This window comes from Eucyclogobius newberryi, unplaced genomic scaffold (assembly GCF_026437365.1).
Source record: "Eucyclogobius newberryi isolate DKJ021-1_F unplaced genomic scaffold, fEucNew1.0.hap1 SCAF_568, whole genome shotgun sequence".
NCBI lineage: Eukaryota > Metazoa > Chordata > Actinopteri > Gobiiformes > Gobiidae > Eucyclogobius > Eucyclogobius newberryi.
In genome coordinates, this window is record NW_027316243.1 from 14,946 (window position 1) to 36,826 (window position 21,881).

General features: G+C 41.7%; 1 protein-coding gene and 1 pseudogene across 1 annotated transcript; one reads left to right on the top strand and one right to left on the bottom strand.

The window, feature by feature from the left end:
• Positions 1-1,241: 1,241 nt before the first annotated feature.
• LOC140346050 (adenylate cyclase type 6 pseudogene) lies at positions 1,242-4,830 on the bottom strand (annotated as a pseudogene).
• A 13,049-nt stretch (positions 4,831-17,879) lies between these two features.
• On the top strand, positions 17,880-20,795 carry LOC140346048 (voltage-dependent L-type calcium channel subunit beta-3-like). Its single transcript, XM_072432305.1, has 6 exons — positions 17,880-17,966; positions 19,882-20,001; positions 20,068-20,190; positions 20,292-20,383; positions 20,605-20,651; positions 20,749-20,795. The coding sequence occupies exons 1-6, from the start codon at positions 17,880-17,882 to the stop codon at positions 20,793-20,795; spliced, it is 516 nt and encodes a 171-aa protein (XP_072288406.1).
• Positions 20,796-21,881: the final 1,086 nt, after the last annotated feature.

A 21,881-nucleotide genomic window follows, 5' to 3' on the forward strand; every position in this document is an offset into this window, starting at 1 on the left:
TATCCCACCCTTTTTCATTTGACGACAATAGCCTCCTTGTCTTGGGGATAGCGGATCTGAATGGCACCATGCTACATTATCATGATATTTCTCCACACAGTGCTGCTAAAGGCTTTGCTCAACCCAGACGACCTCCAACAAACCCCTACAGAGGTGCCACCGTCTCAAAGACACAGCACAAAACAGAAGCTCATTAAAAACCTCACTTGAGAGGCGGCCAACATCTACAGCACCATCTACTTTTAGTACGCCACCTCTGATGTGGAAAAGTGGTGAAGAAGCAGCCTACTGCACGGTTTGCCCCATATTGATGGGGAGAGAAAGTAGGGCGTTTCCACTGGCAAGTACAGTAACAACATTGTGCTCAATTGTATAGGTCCCAATTAGAGAAAGTGAGCATTGTTTTGTTTCTGAATAAGCATTTGCATGTTAATACCACAGTTTTCTGGCTCTGAGTGAGCGTTTATGGAAGATCTGGAGTAGAATAGCAATATGTAGTGTAACGTGAATATTTACGGCCATAAGAAAGTTATAATCCTTGTTGCTTTGGTGTGAACTTAAAGCCCTAACATAGGTTTTTAGCAAAAAACATAATAAAATAAAAGCATGTTTTACTTACTCACCTTACTGTAAGCGGCTTGCATTTCCACAAACCTGAATCGTACTTGGCCTGGAGGAGGCTCCTCCTGCTTTTTTCCTTTGGCTGTAATTTTCTACAGTATGGCATAAAACCTATCCATCGCAATGGAGAATAGTCTAACTTTTTATTTCTATGAAATCCTGCTGGCTCCAGAAAGTTGCGCTGTGTTGATTTAATTCCAAGAATACTGAAAATGAATCGGAGAGAGAGCTTCCTCTGAGGCAGCTGGATCTAGTTTATCATTTACTATTCAAAACAAACTAAAAACAGCAAAGTGCAAAACCCCAAAAACAAACAAATGTGTATTTAACTGTATAAACTAAATACAATGTGTTGATGAAAACACAACACGGACCTTATCTTCGCAGATCTTAGCAAGGCTACAATGTGGCCAAAACATGTTACACCATATCAATTTAAGGCTCTAAATTCAGGGACACTTTTGCTTGAATGTATTTATGATTTAGAAGGAACATTTTAAATAACACTTTGGAGACCATTATGAGAAAATGTAATAATTCATCAGTTGTGTCCTAGTCTTTCCTTTGAATTTCACTAAAGGCCTGTAGTGCAATAACTGTAATTGAATAGAAAATAGTGACTATGTATTTAATGAGCTTGTGTGAAGACGTTGTACCTGTGTGAAAATGAACTTGTCCTCCTGGTTGCGGTGCCAGGCTGTGACCAGGTGGATGGTCGACAGCACAACTCCGCTGAGCACCGCGGCTCTCATGCGCACTGGCAGCAGGGTGTAGATGATATAGATGAAGAAGACAGTCCACCAGACGCCCTCCGAAGCGCTGCGAGGCTGCACCATGAGCACCCCGAAGACCTGCACCACGATGAGCACGCCCATCACCAGGTAACTGACCATCCACATGTATTCCTGGTGGAAGCCATTGCGGTTGCACACCACCATCAGAGCCAGGAACAGCGCCATGGCCACGGAGAGGATGGAGATGTAGGCGATGTCCGGACTGGCATTGATGCAGTGGAACACCAGCATGACCGCACACACCACCACCAGCACCCCCATCAGCATGGTCAGCGAGCTCTGGTTGAGTCTAAAGAAGTAGCGCTGGTACAATCGCTCCAGCTTGGCCGAACTAAACTTCTTCGATTGAAAAACCCAAACTATTCTCCTCCAGCAGTCCGCAGCGCTCATGACCTTACAGCTGCCCTCGCCCCGCTCCCCCACTTCCTCCTCCTTCCTGCCCTTCACGTCACCATCTTCAAAGCCCAGGTCCACGGCCTTCAGACCCACATCGCCAGCACTGGGCTTCTTCAGGTAGTGGTCCTCCTGCCACACACAGTGCAGGTTGTAGTTACCCGCGCTGGTTCCAGCTCCACCGGGGTAGTTCTGAGAGGCTGCGTTGGGCAAGTCGAGGTCTTCAGCATCCCGCAGACAGCTCATGTAGCGGGGATGGCACAGGGAGGAACTGTCCTTTCGCTTCTTGCCGTTGCGCTCTCCCCATGCTGTTTTTCGCTCGTCCACTCTTCGTGTAAAGAGCCCTCTGGCCCACGACATCCTACACCAGAAATACAAGAAACAGTATTACCCAACTGTAGTACATGACAAAGACCAGTGTGACTTGGAGCCTCTCACCTGTGTGGGCTTTGTTGTGTGTTGAAACGTTGGCCAGGCCACTAGTTGATCCCTGCGAGCACAAACCATGAGCTCAGTCCTGTCAGAGGCATCAGAGGTGTGTCTGCAAGTGTCTCAGTAACAGACAGAGCGATACTCCTCCGCCCATCGCCCCTCTTTCCACCTGTTTTCCTGAAAAATACACACATATTACATTACATTATGATATATAATGGTTGTGGAGTGCTCACAACATGGGCACATATCAGCAGAATTATGATAAACCGAAAGATGATTCAGAAAACAGTTGTTGAGCTGTGAGTAATTCTGTCAGTAGTCATGTGTTTGTGCATGAACTTAAATGATCAAAAACAAAGCCGAGCAAATGACTTGTGTTTTCCACTTTCCATGTCCTATAAAGCAGAGAGCAATTTCATGGAGTTTGTGGTTTTGTTTGTTAACAAGAAAATCTCCTATAACTGTCTGATGGAGCAGCCACACAATAAAGAGAAGAACAGAAAAACACTGGCAGCTTTCACCAACTCATCACCAAACTCTTGTGGTGGACAGGACTGTATCATCACAATCAGGCCTCACATATCAAGCTGGCAGGGATGGGTGGGCTCTATTTGACAACAAAGCCCTCCTGAGTGGGCACCATCAGAGATCAAGATCTCTCCATTCCACACTAAATTGTCCATGCTTCCCCCATTAGCTTTGATGACTCACTATATGGTTGGCTTCTTGCAGCACATGTCAAGGACACTAACCTCTAAACTTAATAAGTAAATCCCTGCCAGGCACATGTGTACAATATACACCCGTTTGTAAGCCTTTGAACCACAATGTCATTTCCAGACTGTAGTAAAAGTCCATCTTAATCAAGTGCTCCCGCAGCTGCTGTCCACTTTAAGTGAGCGCCAGTCAATGACTTACTGTCCTAGAGAAAATAAATAAACTAAAAATATGTTTACTAGAGATTATTATAGCCGATAAACTGGAACGAAGCACTGACCAGCACCGCGCCATCATTAGTTTAAATATAAAGCCATGACCTAGTCCTTTTATTTGAATATGCTCCACTCTAGAAAGTTTGTTCAGGAGAGAAAAACTGTTAGCATTTAATTCAACCTCCATCCAAAGCGATTGGATCAACAGAAAATGTAATATGCCGTTTACAATGACATAGAAAGCAGAAAAACTTGAAAGCACAAGTTTAGCATGTGAACAGTGTGGGACTGTGGGCACATAATGTTGAGGGGTGTTGATGCAAACACATATGTTGAGGGGTGTTGATGCAAACACATATGTTGAGGGGTGTTGATGCAAACACATATGTTGAGGGGTGTTGATGCAAACACATATGTTGAGGGGTGTTGATGCAAACACATATGTTGAGGGGTGTTGATGCAAACACATATGTTGAGGGGTGTTGATGCAAACACATATGTTGAGGGGTGTTGATGCAGTTGTGACTTCTTGGATTATCTGAATGATGCTGTCATAAGGACTGATCCAGATAAGAAGGATAAGAGGCTCGGGTGCCCTCCTAACCTTTAGACTGGCATCAAAGCTTAAAAACAGACCATCTTCACACCGCATATCTCTCAAAAGCCCAAGTCATCATCTGAATAACATTGAAGACCACATTTGGTGCTGAACACGTGTAGGCCCGGGCTGTTTGGTTGCGGGCAATCGGCCGAAACAGCCCATTACATAACAGGATGCACCAAGAGCCGACACGCCAAGTCGACGGCTCCCCACTGTCCAGATGCAGTCTTCAAATCACGGGAGAGTTTGTCCCCGAGTTTGTCCCCTGTCAGACTGGAAGAAGAAACACTGTAGGAGAAACGTCACAGACCCGGGGTTACAACCGAGTCCCTCCTGCCCCGCATCCCAGCAGCCTCCGGAGGCAAGCGGGAGCATCTGAGGAGCAACTTAAGGAGCTCCAAGCACCGCGGCGGCTCTTCTGCTGGACGATGTGAGCAAAGCTGTAGTAATAATAATAATAATAACACGAGTCTCCACGAGCGACACACTGGGCCCCGACTCTTCCTCTCCTCTCCCCCCACCACCACCACCATCAGCAGCCGAACGTCATTCTTGCTTTCTGGACTCTAAACAGGTCAATGGACGCAAATGGATCGGTGCGAAAGGGCCACTGACCGCTACACCGTCCCACTCGCGAACGCGTCCACGGGCTCGCGCGCGCCGTCCGATCGTCGGGAAAGTGTCACAGTTACAAAAAAAACCCCCAAACACGTCTTGTGGAGTGCGCGCGCGGAGAGGAGCACGCGCTGGCTGCAGAGCACTTCCCCCGCGCCGCAGCGATCATCACAGCGGCGCAAGTCCAAGTCAGATGTTGGCGTTTGTCCCACCGCGATCGGCTTTACCGTGTGCCCCCCGACCTGCACGGCACAGCACGGAACAGCGGCGGCGGGAGGCAGCGGCAGTAGCGGGAGCAGCAGGGGGAGAAGCAGCAGCAGCAGCAGCAGCAGCAGCACTCACCATTGGAGATCCAGAGAGTAATACTGCAGTGGAGATCCAGTGTTTCTACCGCCGTGTTCGGTCCAGCGCGTGGCCCGTCCGTCCGTCCGTGCCCGCGACTGTGCCGGAGAGAGGCCGAGAAGCTGCTCCAGACGCTCGGCTAAGGGAAAGGCTGACAGACCGGGAGAACCGTCACTGTTCCCAGCCGAGCTACAGTACATTCCCACCGCCTCGACCTCCCGGACTCCCTCTGGTTCTCTCTCTCTCTCACATCGCCCTAAACCAGAGACGCGCCGATCAGCGGGGGTGTGGCGCCCTCTGGTGGCCGCGTGGGGAGGTGACCGGGACGGGAGCCTGAGGAAATAGGGTCCCAATTTAGCATGTGAATTGTACATTATTTTCTTTAGATGGCTCCCCTTTTTAATTTTTGATTTGCATTTTCACCTAATTAGTTCTCTCTGGTCTTGTCTTGTTTTTGTCTGTGGTTAATGTTGTAAGTTTTGAACAATGAAAACAAATATTAAAATATAATATGTATAATAAATGCATAAATTAAATGAAATACAATAAAATGCAATGTAAATAATGAGAAACGCAGCTCTTGCACTGGGACATCGCAATGTAGAATTAAAAAAACAATACAATGGTGAAACAAGGGTTAATGGTTTCACTGGTTATGGGAGCTCACAACTCCCTTTAGTGGTTTAATTTATCGTATGACAGAAAAGGTGGAGATCAATAAATTAGGCTTAATAGAGTTAAGAGAGTTTATAGTGGCACAATTCTCATTTTAGGCCACTTGTTTTTTCTTTGCAATGCGTATAACTTTTATGCATACAATTACACACAGTAGTTTTCATTAAACACACCATTTTTTTTACATTACAAGAGTTTCAAAAGGATCTTCTGTGAGTGTTATGTGGACAGAAATATAGTCTGTAACATGTTTTACAATGAGAAAAGGAAATATTTTATACTGCTTTAAATCTACATAACTTCCTTAGCATGTTGTTGTCGGCAACACCATGGGAACAAATCAATCTAAAAGTGATGTGTCCATCCCGGAGACACCTGTCATGCTGCTGAGTGTGTGTGGAATGCCTGCCAATGTGGACCGATACATTTGGATTTGGCAAGATGTTTTTTATTTTTATTTTTTTATTTAGTTAATTTTATTGTATTTCTGTTTCCGTCATTTCTTTGTGATTTTAATGCATTTTTCCTGCTGTGTGAAGCACTTTGAATTGCTTTGTGTACAAAATAAACCTTACACCAGTGCCTTCTGTCCGAGTTTTTCTTCAGTTGTCTGTGAGATAATCTCCAGAAACAATAAAACCAAAGGTGGTTCAGCCAGAGCCAAGGCAGCCAATGGCACTGAGGAGTTTGATGTGTAACCAGAAAGGCCACGCTGGTGTTGACACAGACCAGAGAATATGGTGACTTTTCATCATTTAAACAAGCCCACACCCTCACACTCACCTATAGGAGAGTTATACCACCATTGCACTCCGCTTACCTGCCAGAGAAATAGCAACAGTTTCATTGAAACGGTGAAGCCTATTGACTTTGGCCCAGGTCAACCTGATGAAAAGGTTTTGATCTCAGTGTGGTTTTACCTGGTTAAATTAAGGTTATTGATAAATAAATAAGTAATCAATGTTGGTGATTGTCAGAAAAAATGGTCCTCTATTGTTCCATATTTTCATAATTTTTATTTTTTATTTTTATTTTTTAATATGGACATAGCATTGGAGGAACCAGATGCAATGTTTGTGTTATAGCAGAATATGCTAATTTTCAACACCCGTCCATAGGGGCAATTTAGAGTTGCCAATTTTATCTAACCTACGCCTATTTTATTGTGTTGTATTATGTATGTATATTATGTATGTTGTAAATGCACAGCTTGTTTTGCTTCTACACAGAATAACAATATTCATGATTTGAATGAAATGCATATTTAGGCCTATAGAGATATCACGTGACTGCTATAATTACCCATATATTCACAACCGAAGTAATTTCAGGGCAATTGTTGTTTCAAGATATATCATATATTATGATAGCATCTTTTTTTCGTTTGATAAGTTATGACAGTCTTTTGCTTATAATTCTAATATAGTTTTAACTTATTAGCTTGAACACCTCTGATAATATTCTATAGGTGTTGACCTTATTTGGACATTCAGTTCAACAGGTAAGATATTAGCTGTAGCCTACATTATTACCACTTTCATTTTGGCAGATATGAGGAATTATTTCACTTACTCATTTAATTTCACAAATAAAAAAATTATACTAAGGCTCCACCTTGGCTTAAACGTTGAAATGTGATTAGTGGTGGAAAGGTTAACGTTGTACTCCTTTTATTAGGTTATTTATTTTTTCTGAATAGGCCCTTTTTTTCTTTCTTTACTTTTCTAGATTTTTTATCAAGCCTTAAACTGCGCTGCCTTAATTTTCCACCACGGGGCGCCATTGCTCACAAATAATGTTTCAGTCTCTTTTGGGGACAACGCTCCACTGAACAACCAATATATTGTTATCTTTACCGTCATATCTGCCATAAAAGCACTTCAGTGTTGTTATAATTATGGCGTGGTGCTTAATACTACTTTACACAGTACTGCACAGCCGAAGTTGTGTCTGCCCTGGGGCTGACTGACAGAGACGTGACTGGTGACTGGACTCTGGGTCTGTTCTCTTTAAGCCTGTATCAGAGGAGGATGTGACAAAAACGATGTTTCAGTGTAAAATGAGCCGAGCTTCTGCCTGGGCCACAGCGCAGGCCACGCTGAGTATCAGGACTCTTATTTGAAGTTTACACACAGCCCTGGCCCTGGTCACCATTCCCACACTTTTGATGTGGGCTGTTCTACTTTTACCCCATGTCGCGGGTCCTCAGGTTTGCACCATCTAGTGGACGGGTTTGACACCTACACCCCACTATCACTGGGCTTCTCTAAATGTAGCCTGTATTAATATTAATATATATTGCCGAGTCAGGGCTGGTCACTAAAGAAATGGTTAGAGTCAACATTGGTGGATTTTCCTTTTGGATATTATAATGAAAATACCATGTAAATTATACATTATTTTCTTTAGATGGCTCCCCTTTTTAATTTTTAATTTGTATTTTCACCTAATCAGTTCTCTCTGGTCTTGTCTTGTTTGTGTCTGTGGTTTATGGTGTAAGTTTTGAACAATGAAAACAAATATCATGATATAATATGTATAATAAATGCATACATGAAACAAAATAAAATGCCATGTAAGTAATAAGAAACGCGGCTCTTGCACTGGGACATCGCAATGTAGAATTAAAAAAAACAATACAATCGTTAAACAAGGGTTAATGGTTTCACTGGTTATGGGAGCTCACAACTCCCTTTAGTGGTTTAATTTATTGTATGACAGAAAAGGTGGAGATCATTAAATTAGGCTTGAACTGTAAAAAAAAAAAAAAAGGTTTTATAGTGGCACAATACAATACACAGGCTGTGAACGGTCTGTAACTCTTTTAAATCAGCCTTAGTAAGTGGTCCTGGTGTAAAAGAGACCAGCAGTGATCGGGGAATATCCCATATCCAGTCAGAGTCACAAATGAGTATCTTCTGCGAAAAATCCAAAATAGACCGCCATGAATCCACAGAGACCCCGGGGACAGAGCTGTGTGAAAAGTGCAAGTCCTGCATAATTTATCCAGAAGGCTGTAATCTATCCCCGCGTGTGTCCGTGCGCGTGGCTCTGTGCACACTCATCGATCATGCTGTGCGTCCGAAAAACTGCAGATTTGACTGTGGAATGATGCGCCTCCAGCAGCCCCGCGTGGCTCGCCTTGGAGAGATCTGTTTGGTTGAGCCGCGACGATCTGTCTTCACTTGATGGTTTTAATTAACTAAAGCTATTTATTTATTTTTTTTTACACAAGTTTGGGTCCCAACAACAACAAAATCTCGGTGAGCCACTGATGTCCCTGACTAATTCAAGCGTCTTGCTGCTGAACGAGGTGGGTTCGTCTGCAGGTTTTCTCTGGTTTGTTCTCTGCCTCTGGTCAAGCTTCTCTGTGTTAAAGATGATGTTTGCGCGCTTCATTTGTATTTCGGGCAGTGGACTTGAACATAGGTCAAAGGCTGTTGTAGTTTTAGGTTATTCATTAACGCGCGTCAATTAAAACCTGACTCTTAAAAGCCTCCAATAATGCAATATTCCCCTTTAGCTCAAATGTGACTACACCTGCACTTGCACGTATTACTATGACTAAAAATTACAATCCTTATTTCACAAATGGAGCATAAAACTTGCACTTTGGCTACTTGTTGAAGTTTTCATTCCTTCACTTATGGGAGTTCCTTAAGTCTTTGTTAAGATAGTGTTACAATGTTACTTAAAATCCATTCAGGCATTGTTTTTGGTATGTATTCTTATTAAATTGTGTCGTTCTGGAGCCTGAACCTGATGAGTTATAAGTTTGACTATATATTTTTGACTATACATTTCCAGTCACAGTAATCTCCGTCTCAAAAGACATAGTGGAAACATAGTGGATAATGTAAAATGTAATTATAGGTACTTAAAATCCATTTAGGCATTGTTTTTGGTATTTATTCCTATCAAATTGTGTCTTTATCTGGAGCCTGAACATGATGAGTTATAAGTTTGACTATATATTTTCAGTGTCAACAAGTCACAGTAATCTCCGTCTCAAAAGACATAGTGGAAACATAGTGGATAATGTAAAATGTAATTATAGGCGACAGCTTTATAGCATATAAGCTTTGATTAACCTGTCCTCATCAGGTGTATTTCATCCCTCTGCAGATCACTACAGTAAAGTACAGTTAATGTGACAGTCTCCTTGATGTCTCTCTGTTTACATCATACTTCACACTGGGGTCAGCTCTGTGCACAAACACACGCTGCACCTTCACGTCGCCGCTCATCACGGCTCGGCTCTCAGAGGAAGAGATTCGGCAGCAGCCAGGTGCCATCTCGCCCCGCTCGCAAATCAAAACGCACCATCCCCAAAGCCTTAAAATAGCCTCATCCATAATGCACCAGCAGCAGCAGCAGCAGCAGCAGCAGCAGCAGCAGCAGCAGCAGCAACAGCAGCATCAGCAGCATCAGCAGCGACAGAACAGCCCAGAGCAGTGCCTCGTGCGGGACAGACTGACAGACAGACGCTTTCAATGCTCGGGTGCCGATCCTAAAAGTCGTTCTTTCCATTTCTGTAGCTTGAGAATGCTATTTTTGTCCGTTGGTGTTTTATTCCACGCCATAGTTTAGACAGGATTCAAGTTGACGCCCTGTTTGTGGCTCGGTTTCTCTTCGCTGCACCATTTCCTGCAGCCTCAAATATGAATAATAAATGTAAACTTTGATGGGTATTTTTCTCAGCAGTCATGGTCCTTGTTGTATTGTTAAACAGCTGAATGTTATTGTTTACCTGTGCTGTTGTCTGAATCTGCCTTTGAATGATCAGATTCTCCATCATCGTTATAGGCGAGTTTGAGCTATTTTGCTCCATGAGGTCGTACACTATTTTCTTCGATTGTCTATTTTTAGGTGTCATTGTTCACAAGCCGATAACTTGTAAATATATTCATAATCTTGAAGGATGAAGAATTTCCCACCGTCAATGGGGCTTTGGTGCAAGTAGGTGTCAGTGGGCAATATGCCGAACACAATCACAATTATATAAAGCCCCAAACATGGTTTTGATTGATATAGTAGTCTATCTTTAATCGTGCCAAATTATCTGCTGCTTCTGTGAGTTCACGCTTCACTGTGATTGGTTGAATCCGCTTGTCACTCACTCAGAGCATGACAGAGGCAAAGACTGGGTTGATTATAGAGCTGCTTTAAATACAGAGAAACCAAGAATCATAATATGATACTATCGTTAAAAAATGCATATATTCACAGCCATTATCGTTTTAACCTTGTAATTGAAATGAGTTACATTCCAAATCAGAGGTGGGTTGTACTGAGCCACAACAAGTTACATTTACTTGAGTAACTTTTTCAGGAAATTGTACTTCTTGGAGTAACCTTTTGTCTGTATACATTTACTCCTACTTGAGTGATATTGTTTGAGTAATATTGAAGTACTAATACTCTGACTTGAGTAAAAGTGTTGGTTCCTCTTCCCACTGTGAGTAAATATACCAACATACAAGTGACTAAAGCTTTATGTTGACAATATGAAACAATTTAAACGTTTGTGGTTCTTGCACTGCTCCTTCTGCTATGATTTACTTTTTATCTGTCCTTTACCAGAGTTTGTGTATTATTTTATGTTTTGTACTTTCAATTACATAAACCTCAAATTATAAATCAGATGTCATGGCCAGGCAGTTACTTTTAAACTCTTGAGCCCTTGACCCAACTTAGACAGTGACTCTCTTCTCATTTCTGAAACAACCATGTGGAAAGACAAATCCCGTGGTCATGGAAAAGATGTCAGTGTGTTTAAGAAAGGTCAAATCATTGGGATCAAGCAGCAGAAACTAATCTACTACAGATCTGAACCCCAGTGAGAGTGTTCGAGACGAGCTGGAGGAGGCTTTGTGCTGTGGTCACGCTCTCTCATTGTCAAGACAAGATCATATGATGAAACATAATAACTCTGGATGGAAATACATCTTTTAATATTCCTGAAGCTAATTGAAACTATGAGAAAAGAGGTTTTATGATTCAAATTGAATTGAGGCACAATTTCATGAGAAATGTGACCAACCCTAACCCTAACCCTGGTCCATAAATGTGCTCCACCAGGATCCTCAAACGGCTTCTATATTCTCATCATGTCAAACAACAAATCAAGTGAAAGAATAATTGCTATAATTAATTAGCAAAAGGATCATTAGTCGCAGCCCTTTTACTTTTTACTCTTTCCATCACCGGTCACAGTCTAGAGATCATATCACGATTAATTTCTAATTGCACCATCAACCATTGCATCAGCTCTAGAGGCTCTAGAAGTCTGAAACTCCCCAGTCCGTACCTCACGTGTTGAGAGGCAAAGAGCAAACCACTATTTGTATATATTGATTCTTACACATGCCAGTTTTACGTGTTCATGAATATATTTTGAACCTGCTGACTGCTGCATTAAGGCTCATTTTATTAAATTAAAACATGTAAAACAACAAAAACAAACAAGACCAGAGAGAAACATATTGGGAAAAAATTAAATTAGAATTTAGGAAAATAAGGCATCCAAAGAAAAAGAAAGTAAAGACACACTAAGTCCAAAATAAAAGTCCCATTTAGAATCTGTCAAATGTGTCCATTTTCAAGTCGAATCCCACATTTTTATTTTTATTACTTTTTCCGTATGTCGATCGTTGGCTCAGTTTGTGTGATTCATTTCTTCGTGATGGCCTTTTTCCAGCTGCCAGAAGTATATTCCAAAGTTATCCATTTATGTAGTCTATGGCAGGAGTTTTGGGGCCCAAATGCATGGTTCTGACGTTGAGTGAGACGGTGGTGCATTGCTCATTTTTGTCCAGTATTTTTATGCAGCAGGACAGTCCCGGAACACATGATAATGGTTTGCCTCCTGGCAACCGTAACCTACATTCAGCATTTCATCATGTATAATGAGCATTTTGACATGGCGTTATAAAAGAACAGGTCACATGGCATTGTGAAAATATCCTTTTAGTGAACTTGTAATGCAGGATATTGTATGAAGCACCAAGTATTGGGTTATGTATCATAGGGGTACATATCGTATCATTGAACCCGCCCTAATAAAACGCATATGCACTGTAAACATATTCAATCTGGTGAGACAGCAAATACAGACAGGTTAAATATCTGAAGACTATTTATCCTTTGTGCATAATGAAGCTATATTTCTACCACAAATATCTCCTGATCATAATGTCACTATTGACGTTGTGCCTTGCAAGATTCTTGGAGAAACCTAATCTTCTTGCACTCCATGGGACCGTAACAACGGGGAGGAGGAGAGCAGAGAGATGTGCGGAGAGGAGAGTCTCTGTGACGTAGAATGGAGCGGAGGGTGGGGGTGAAGGGAAGAAGACTGCTTCTGAGCACGCTACACTTCACTTTAGTGTTACCCCAGATAGGGCACACCATGAGCGACTAGCAGAAGGCACGAGCCACTGCCTACCTCCAACTGAGTAAGTACTGCAGCGTCCTCTGCATCTTCTAGCTTACTATTGCACTCATGTGTTTCTGCTGGACCTGTGATAAATGGGATGCATGTGTACTTGTCAATGCTTTCATGCAGTTTCTGAGAAGTTTGCGGGCTGCATTTATTGGTAAAATATTGTAACTTCTTAAACCCAAATGGTATTTCACATTCGCTGAAATCTGCTTACATTTTCAATGCAGTTGTGATGTATAGGCATATACTGTACTTGCTGGTGCTCCATGTATTGTCGGAGGGGGAAGAAGCAGTGCATTTGGGACCGCTAGGCTTCCTGTGCAGGGTCAATTAAATACTGCATGAGACAGAGCACTAAAAGCCTGTCCCGTGAGGAGCCGAGTGCTTTGTGCGTGTGCGATTCCTATACGTGTGTGTTGGAGCGTCAGCGAGCAGTGGCTTGATTAAATCTGATGAACCAGCAATGTGCAGAAAACCAATGATCTCAATTCTAGTCTTTTAGGTGCCTTATTATCAGGCTGGACTTATAAGCGTCATAGTGAAAGAAGATGTGCATCTGGTATAGTGTATTTGATCACTTTTTATGATTTATAAAGTTTAATGAATGATTTCCCTAAGACTTGGCTGTTTTCATCTGGATCCTCCTGTTTCCCTTGGCCATGTTCCTCATTTATGGATTCCAATGAGGCAAATGTCCCTATGGGGATTGTAAATTATACCTTAAATTGCTCCCTGTCGCATCACCTGTAAAAAAGATCTTGGTGTGTAAACATAAATGTGATCATTTATATAGTATCCTATATTACTCGGCCACACAGCATCACAGCTGAATATATTCTTTTTGCTGTTTTTTTTGCTGGTTGATAATGATGATGTTTTGCAACAGGAAGTGAGATCATTGAAAACCTCTATACTGTCAGCAGAGATTCAAAATGCTAAATAAGGAACTGTTTTAATATTAATTGTAACTGTTTATAATAAAAGACAAAATGAGGCCTTATTCATACCCAGAGCTTAAATCTGGTCAGGTAGAAAAGAAAACCTCTCGTTTACAGGCATCAGGAGCAGTTTGTGCTGCACTGTTTCTGCTGGTACACAGTTTATGTGGGTTAGAAACTCTGATACACTTTGAAGCAGTTGCGTCAAGTCAGGTTTGATGTTTTCCAGGAAACTAAAGTGTGCACGGTGCAGTCAGCAAGGCCAAGTCCTTCACAAGGGTCAGAAGTTTGCCTTCATTAGAGATGTTTGGAAAAAACAACAGCAAACAAATATTCTCTTCCTACTTTTCTGCTTGTTGTCTCTCAAATCGATCACTCCATGCACCTTTTACATTCAATATTCAACATTCAGCTCCACATTAGAAGGTATAAAACAAAAAATAAATACTTTCTGTGGGAATATGGCCTTATAAGAACGTTATTATTGTTCAGGATCCGAACCTCAAGCCCAAAGTAGCTGCAGACCAACTTACCCTACAACTCCTCTGTGTTTTAGCATTTTGACTGTCGCAAATAAAAACATTGTCAATTTACGTTGTTTAAAATGTAGCATTAAATAAGTCAAGTTCAAAGTTATGACCTTAGACAAACGGCAGATGGATAACGTTTCTGAAAGTCTATTTATAAACGGCGAGGTCTGACAGGGGCTTATTATGGATAGCAGGAGACACAGTATCCTGAGGTCATATGATGGAGAGGAGGGTGGAGCTGCAGGACAGGATACAGAGGAAGCAGAGGATGGAGAATATGTGTGGCGCGCTCATCGATCCACTGGGCTGCTCCGGGTGCACTTTCAGGAGACTGTAGATCCTCATGTAACAGCCTCGGTCACACGGAGCAGAGTGGGAGGCACGTTAAACAAGCAATCAGGTGATAGGCCCACCAACAAATGAAGAGATTATCTGCAACACGTTCTTTAGTCTCCTTTGTGTTTATTACTGAAGGGTAGCACATAATAGTTTACCCAAAAAATGCTAGGAATGAGATACTCATTGAGTGTTTTTTTGGATACAGTGAGTAAAAGCAAATACATTTTAGTGTGAATCTTGTATGTTTGTCTTTTCCCTTCAGTTTTGCTCATTGTTGGTGGGTTACTGTCATCGTCATACTATTTTAATAACAAGATGCATGAAAGTGTGGTTAGGACTATTTACTGTACAACCAAAAGATTTTGTTTGGGATATTTTTCCAGTTATTCAGTTCTGTTGTTTTTATAGCACCATCCTGCGAGTATTAGATTGAACGGGAACTCCTGAAATAGAATAAAGTGGACACATCTTGTTGTCTTACTGAATGCAATTGAGAGAGTCAGAATAAGAAACGAAGATGGAGAAAACTGACACATGATGGCCAGTTTTATCGGCAATACACGGCCAAATATGCATGTGCTTTAAGAATGCATATTTAACTTGTACAAAGCTTGGAACTAAAGATGAATATAGATAACAGTAGACAATGGAAAGGGTGTGCAACATCTGTGTGAAGACTGAAGAACTCTGCTAACTTTAAAGGAGCTGTAGACCCAGTGTCCCTCAGATGTCCCTCAGATGTCCCTCAGATGTCCCTCAGATGTGCCTCAGATGTGCCTCAGCGCATACGCCACCGACAGGCTCAAAACCTGCTTCACTCTCACTGCGGGGAATTCATCAGAAGTCAGTGAACTTTGACAATCTCCTCCTGCCTTTCCACACTGCACCCGGGGCCGGTCAGGGAGGTGTGAGGAGGGAGCTATATTTAGACAAAACAGTCTGATTTTTAAGAATTCTCTTTCATACTTGTCTTAGGCTGCCCAATATGAGAAATATCTGCAGAAATAAAGACTGACAGATCCGTTAACTAAAAAACTATGGACGTGACAATAGAAATTAAGGATTTTTTTTTTTTTTAAATGCCTCAAACTTTTGTGTCTGAATATTTTCTTGGTTATTTGCCACATTAGTAATTTAGCACTGCATCTAAAATATTTTACGACAATAAATTATACTTACACTGAACATAATCAAGCAACTGGGTCTTAATTTGCGACATACATATGCTTATGTATGTTGAGACAATAAAGGTACACTTGTAGAAAAGTGCATTGTCACATGAACTAAAATAATTGCAGCAGTAATTATTTTTCATTGTAGATCGTACATTGTAATACAATTTGTTACTTCTTCCCTTTAATTCTATTCCACCTTGTGTGTTTCGAAGCCATAGACGTTTTTAAAAGTCCAGCAGATCTAGCTCTTAGTCATTTTCACAAAAAGCTCCCCTCATGTGCACTTAATTCTGTAGCAGTCAAAGTTGAATAAGGTTGACCGAGAGTGTGCAGCATAATGCAGGCCAGAGCAGGGTCTTGATGTCCTGAGGCAGTGTGCTGAGTGAGTGTGGACAGAGGCGCAGGGACGGGCTGCCTCTACTGTACACTTCTATCCACAGTCTGATTAAGATTTCTGTCCTGATGGGCTGAGGACTGCTGCTGACTCACTGTGTTTCTCTGGGAGGACACTGACTGTAGCCGGGCCTGGTCCATAATGCTACTGTACTCTGGATACATTTGCTGGAAACTGGTGAACGTAAATCAAGATTACACATTATTTATAAAGGGAAGTTGGATCGACGTGACATCCCAACATTGCTGAATACCGACATTTTCAAATTGAGCTCGGGACAGGTCAGAATTGTTAGTTTTCAGATATTTTGACCTGATTTATGGTTAATACACTGTACAACAGTATAAACACAACCCTTTTTTAACGAGCTGAACTCAGCAATGTAAAAAATTTACCCAATTCTCTCAGATATTGTTCACAAATCTGTTAAAAACTATTTTTCTGAGCAATTAATATTAATAATCCATTCTACCTCACTGGTGTGGCATATCAAGATGCTGATGATGCTCAATGGCATGTCCATTGTTATGCCGTTCATTCACAACTATCACCGCTTGTTGCAGCATGACAATGCACAGCCCCACGTTGCATGGATCTGTACACAATTCCCGGAAGCTGAAAACATTCCATTTCTTGCATGGCCAGTATTCTCACCGGACATGGTTGGGATGCTCTGGCGTATATGACTATGTGTTCCAGTTCCTGTCAATATCCAGCAGCATTGGTGGCCATTTTGGTAGTCACACCAGATACTGACTGTATGGTTTTCTGTAAATGTAGTTACTGGGTCTATCCAGACAACACAAACTGGGACAATGTTCCACATGTTGTTCATATAAATAAACATAGAAAGCTTCAGAAAGTACTGCCATTATTCAGCACCAAAGGTGTGATTGGTGTCAATTTGAAAGATTAACATGGCAAGTTTGTCGAGCTGTCCATAACAAATGATGATTAAGTTCATCACAGGAGATTTACAGTGTGGATTTTTCAAGTAATAGTTTTTATAATAGTTTCTTATAACTATATATACGGCCCTCCATCTGAAAATACCATCACATTCTGTGAACAAAACCTAAGCAGCATTTCTGGATTCCTTTCTTATTACTACCTGGTATTAGGACAAAATATGTAGCCGAACTAGAATTTCCAACTCATGTTCAGCCACGTCATGCTTTATGTACAGTTGCCCACGACACCTGTCAAAGGTCTGTTTGGTCCGGGACTGGATTCCTTGTTTTGAGTACGAGCTCTGCCGGTGGATTTAAATGTTTTACCTGTTTTAACAAGAAACCACATGGTCTTAGTGGATATTTATCAGCTGTTACATGTTATTACTTCATTTAGTAGCATATCTGTACAGTCTTATTTATAGATTATGTATCCATCGAAAATGTGAAAATGTCTTCAAATCTGCGTTACCTTGTTATGAAAGAAAGGATGCACATCCTATTTGATGGCAGCAGTGGCACCTCGTCACATTATTAAGGTTGCCTGCGCTTGGACAGCCAGCAGCGACATAGGATTACTGGTGTTATAAAATGTTAAAAATGATGCATTAAACTGTATATGCAGGAACCCTGCCACCCTCTGTTACGGGCGTGTACATAGGCTCCTGCAGTCAGACCTTGGCATCAATTTTGTATAGCAAATGGCTGTTGGAGCTCGCAGCAACGTCAGCTGTGAAGCACTTAGCATCTTTCTTAACCACAGTGGACTGGCGGGATGGGAGGAGACTGTGGGTCCGCCTTTCTCTGTGCAATGGGGGATCACCTTTTGGTCTTTGCATGCGTGTGTCTTTAGTGAATTAATGTATTCATGAAGAGATAATTAAGATTGCTATTAAGTCAATCATCTTGAGTCATGAAGAGTTCTACAGCCAGTCCTCAGTCAGCATGTGGTTAGGAGCCAAGTTCAGAGTTGAGAGGACGTCTTTTTTTGTCTTGATTGATGATAAAAAAGTTAATGTGATTTATGTTCAAATTTGACCAAATAAAAACTGGGTCGATCAGTTGGAGAAAAACAGATGATACAGTGTTTTGTCTTGTCCCCAGCTCATTGTGTTGTGCACTTGGGCCCTGGTACAGTAGAGATGAGTTGTTTTTGCTGCCTCCTGCTGGCAGCTCTCCACTGCTGCACAGTCATTATCTCATGTTACATTATTTAATTGGGACTTCCAGTATGCCAGTAGTGTTTTTCTGTCTCTTGTATCCTCTTGGCAAAAAGGCAACCATTGTTTCTGTTGGTGTGTGTTCATGATCATAACTAAGATCCAAAGGATCATGTAAACAGATCACATTTTGATCATCTTTGCAGATGCATATGGTTCTAAGACAGTGACTGGATATCTAGAATCAACCCAAAGCATGCACAATCCACTGCTCCTGACAGGGTTCCCCAGTGGCATTGAAGGATCCAAATGCAGTTTCCCTAGTATTCATTATTCAATGTTTTGTTGTTTGCGTTGCATCGAATCACCAGGACAAGTTCCTATGTTTCTGAATTTTGTTCATTGACAATGGTTATTCTGATTCTGTTTCTGATTCTATGGAGACAATAAAGTGTACCTTAACCTTAACATTTGAATTAACTCCATTGCTGAATACGTGAGTTAATTATTAAGAGAAACAATGATGATCGCTAAAAAAAGAAATATTCATACATATTAAGCATATGCCTATCATATTACAAATGTCAAAACTTGCATTACAAGTTACCATGACATCTTTCTTGTTTGTCGAAGAAAAAACTTCATGTTTTTCTGTGTTTCAAAGCTGTAGGAGCACAAAAAGCATTTGGGAAGAATAGTCAAGTAATTAAAACAGTACAGAAATATAATTTCTGCTGATGACCACATTACACATGATGCACCACATCACTGAAGGCAATAGGCATTATTCTTTGTCCATTTAGTCAGTTTCTCCATTTACAATAGATAGTGTCTCCTAATCCTTTTTTATTCTTGCACAGTCAATGCAGTATTTCCACTTGAGAATGAGGCTATAGCGTGTATGATTAACTGATGTTTATTTCAGCTCGCACCGGTCTCTCTAAATATCAGAGTGTACGGTAGACCAGTCTCCTCCATCTGCAGCACCGAAGGGCTCTGTGCTCCACTGCTTTAATTAGACTTTGTTACTTCTAGATCCGGAGAAGACTTTTCAGGCTGTACCTTACCTCTAGCTAGCTTTGATATTCAAATGATGTGTGCAAACTCTGCATGTGTTTTTTAATATTTGGGAGAAGAGTATGAAAAGGGGAGCTGGAGTGCAGGGACAGCAGGTGGGGACAGGTACAGCTGATGACGCTGCAGTGGGATATATTTAGAGCTTCCTGTGGGTGTCCTGTCGGTGTGAGGAGTCTCCAGTTGTGCACCTCGATGGTGTTGTGCATCACCAGGCGCTGCAGTGAGTGGATAGTATTACATGAGGAAGTTTACCCAGAGGTTTCATCACACAAGTGTTAGTTTTACATTGTCACAGACTAAAGAGCTTGAATCAAAGTTAAAACACAAACATTCAAGCTCAGGACCCTCCACACACTCTTTTTCTACTGCAAAGCAAGTTGCAGGGGAACCAGGATGTTATCAAGAGTAAACTGCATTTATGTTATATCTTAATAAGCCTGTGTGCACTGTTCCCTTCATGTTCCAGGGTTCAGCCGATTCCTACACTAGTCGTCCCTCGGATTCAGACCTGTCCCTGGAGGAGGACAAGGAGGCGTCTCGGCTTGAAGCCGAGCGCCAGGCTCAGCTGCAGCTTGAGAGAGCCAAGGTGAGCACAGAGTTTTGGACTCGATTTGAGAATATCACGTTTTAAATGCGTCCATTCTGCTTCCAGTACAAACCTGTAGCATTTGCCGTGAAAACAAATGTGAGCTACTGCGGTGCCACTGATGAAGAGTGTCCTGTCCAAGGAGCTGCCGTGAACTTTGATGCCAAAGAATTTCTGCACATAAAAGAGGTGATGGGCCTGTTTCATTGTGCCATCAAATTCAACCCATGAAATAAAATGTATTTTATGTACATAACCCAATTATTCTTTTGGCAATTTCACATTTTTAGAAGTACAACAATGACTGGTGGATTGGTCGACTGGTGAAAGAAGGAGCAGACATCACATTCATCCCCAGCCCAGTCCGACTAGAGGCCAGAAGGTAAAGCTCCCGCCTCCACCTATAGCATCCCCTGTACTTTCATTATATGTGCCATCATTTATATATTATTATATATTGCATCTATAACTCGATCATTGCGAGTACACAATCACAACTGTAGTCCATGTTAGTTAGCATCTTTAGCTTCTGTTTTGATCCTAAACTACAGTTGGTTTAAAAACCCTCAGGGACTTTTGCACTCAAAGGTTTTCTGTTTTCAGGAAAAATGCCTCCACAGGCTGGAGGGCCACGCCCCCCTCATCTGCAGGTGGGTGTGGCTCACTATTTCTACCACAAGCTCATGATCAATTCCTAAAAAAGTTTCGCCTCTTCGTTGCTTAATGTCCAATTTGTTGTTTTCAAAGCTAAACAGAAGCAAAAACAGGTATGTATGTGTGGACATAATGTATAGCACACTACTGAACCTTCTTCTGTACCTACTTTGTGTTGCAACACTGGAATTTCCCCATTGTGGGACAAATAAAGGCTTATCTTATCCTATCTTGTCTTATCTTAAAGAAGTCAAGTTTTGAATTGGATTTTAAAACAGGTTAATTGGTTGGAAACTAGCCAAGAGGTCTGACAATGACCAAGTTAACTATCCTCAACCTCATGAATACTAGTCTCATTTATTCTAAATTGTATTTTACCACGAAATTTAAAGATTATTTAACATCAATATTTTAATCCCTCGTACATTTGGCCTAGACACTTTACCATCATGTGTCTGAATGTGATGGTGGTTTTCAGATCAGCCACACTTCCAGTCTGCCCCAGGGCAGCTGCGAATAATGTAACACACACACACACATGTGTGTGTTTGTGTCTCATGTGTGTGTCTTTGTCTCATGTGTGTGTCTGTGTCTCATGTGTGTGTCTGTGTCCCGTGTGTGTTTGTGTCTCATGTGTGTGTTTGTGTCTCATGTGTGTGTCTTTGTCTCATGTGTGTGTCTGTGTCCCGTGTGTGTCTGTGTCTCATGTGTGTGTCTGTGTCCCGTGTGTGTTTGTGTCTCATGTGTGTGTTTGTGTCTCATGTGTGTGTTTGTGTCTCATGTGTGTGTCTGTGTCCCGTGTGTGTTTGTGTCTCATGTGTGTGTTTGTGTCTCATGTGTGTGTTTGTGTCTCATGTGTGTGTTTGTGTCTCATGTGTGTGTTTGTGTCTCATGTGTGTGTCTTTGTCTCATGTGTGTGTTTGTGTCTCATGTGTGTGTTTGTGTCTCATGTGTGTGTTTGTGTCTCATGTGTGTGTTTCTGTCTCATGTGTGTGTTTGTGTCTCATGTGTGTGTCTTTGTCTCATGTGTGTGTTTGTGTCTCATGTGTGTGTTTGTGTCTCATGTGTGTGTTTATGTCTCATGTGTGTGTTTGTGTCTCATGTGTGTGTTTGTGTCTCATGTGTGTGTTTGTGTCTCATGTGTGTGTTTGTGTCTCATGTGTGTGTCTTTGTCTCATGTGTGTGTTTGTGTCTCATGTGTGTGTCTTTGTCTCATGTGTGTGTTT

Coding starts and splice junctions, on each gene's coding strand:
- LOC140346048 (XM_072432305.1), top strand. CDS start 17,880: ATGGCTGTTGGAGCTCGCAGCAACGTCAGCTGTGAAGCACTTAGCATC. Junction 20,002..20,067: donor TGCAGCTTGAGAGAGCCAAG/GTGAGCACAGAG, acceptor TTCTGCTTCCAG/TACAAACCTGTAGCATTTGC. Junction 20,384..20,604: donor GTCCGACTAGAGGCCAGAAG/GTAAAGCTCCCG, acceptor TTCTGTTTTCAG/GAAAAATGCCTCCACAGGCT.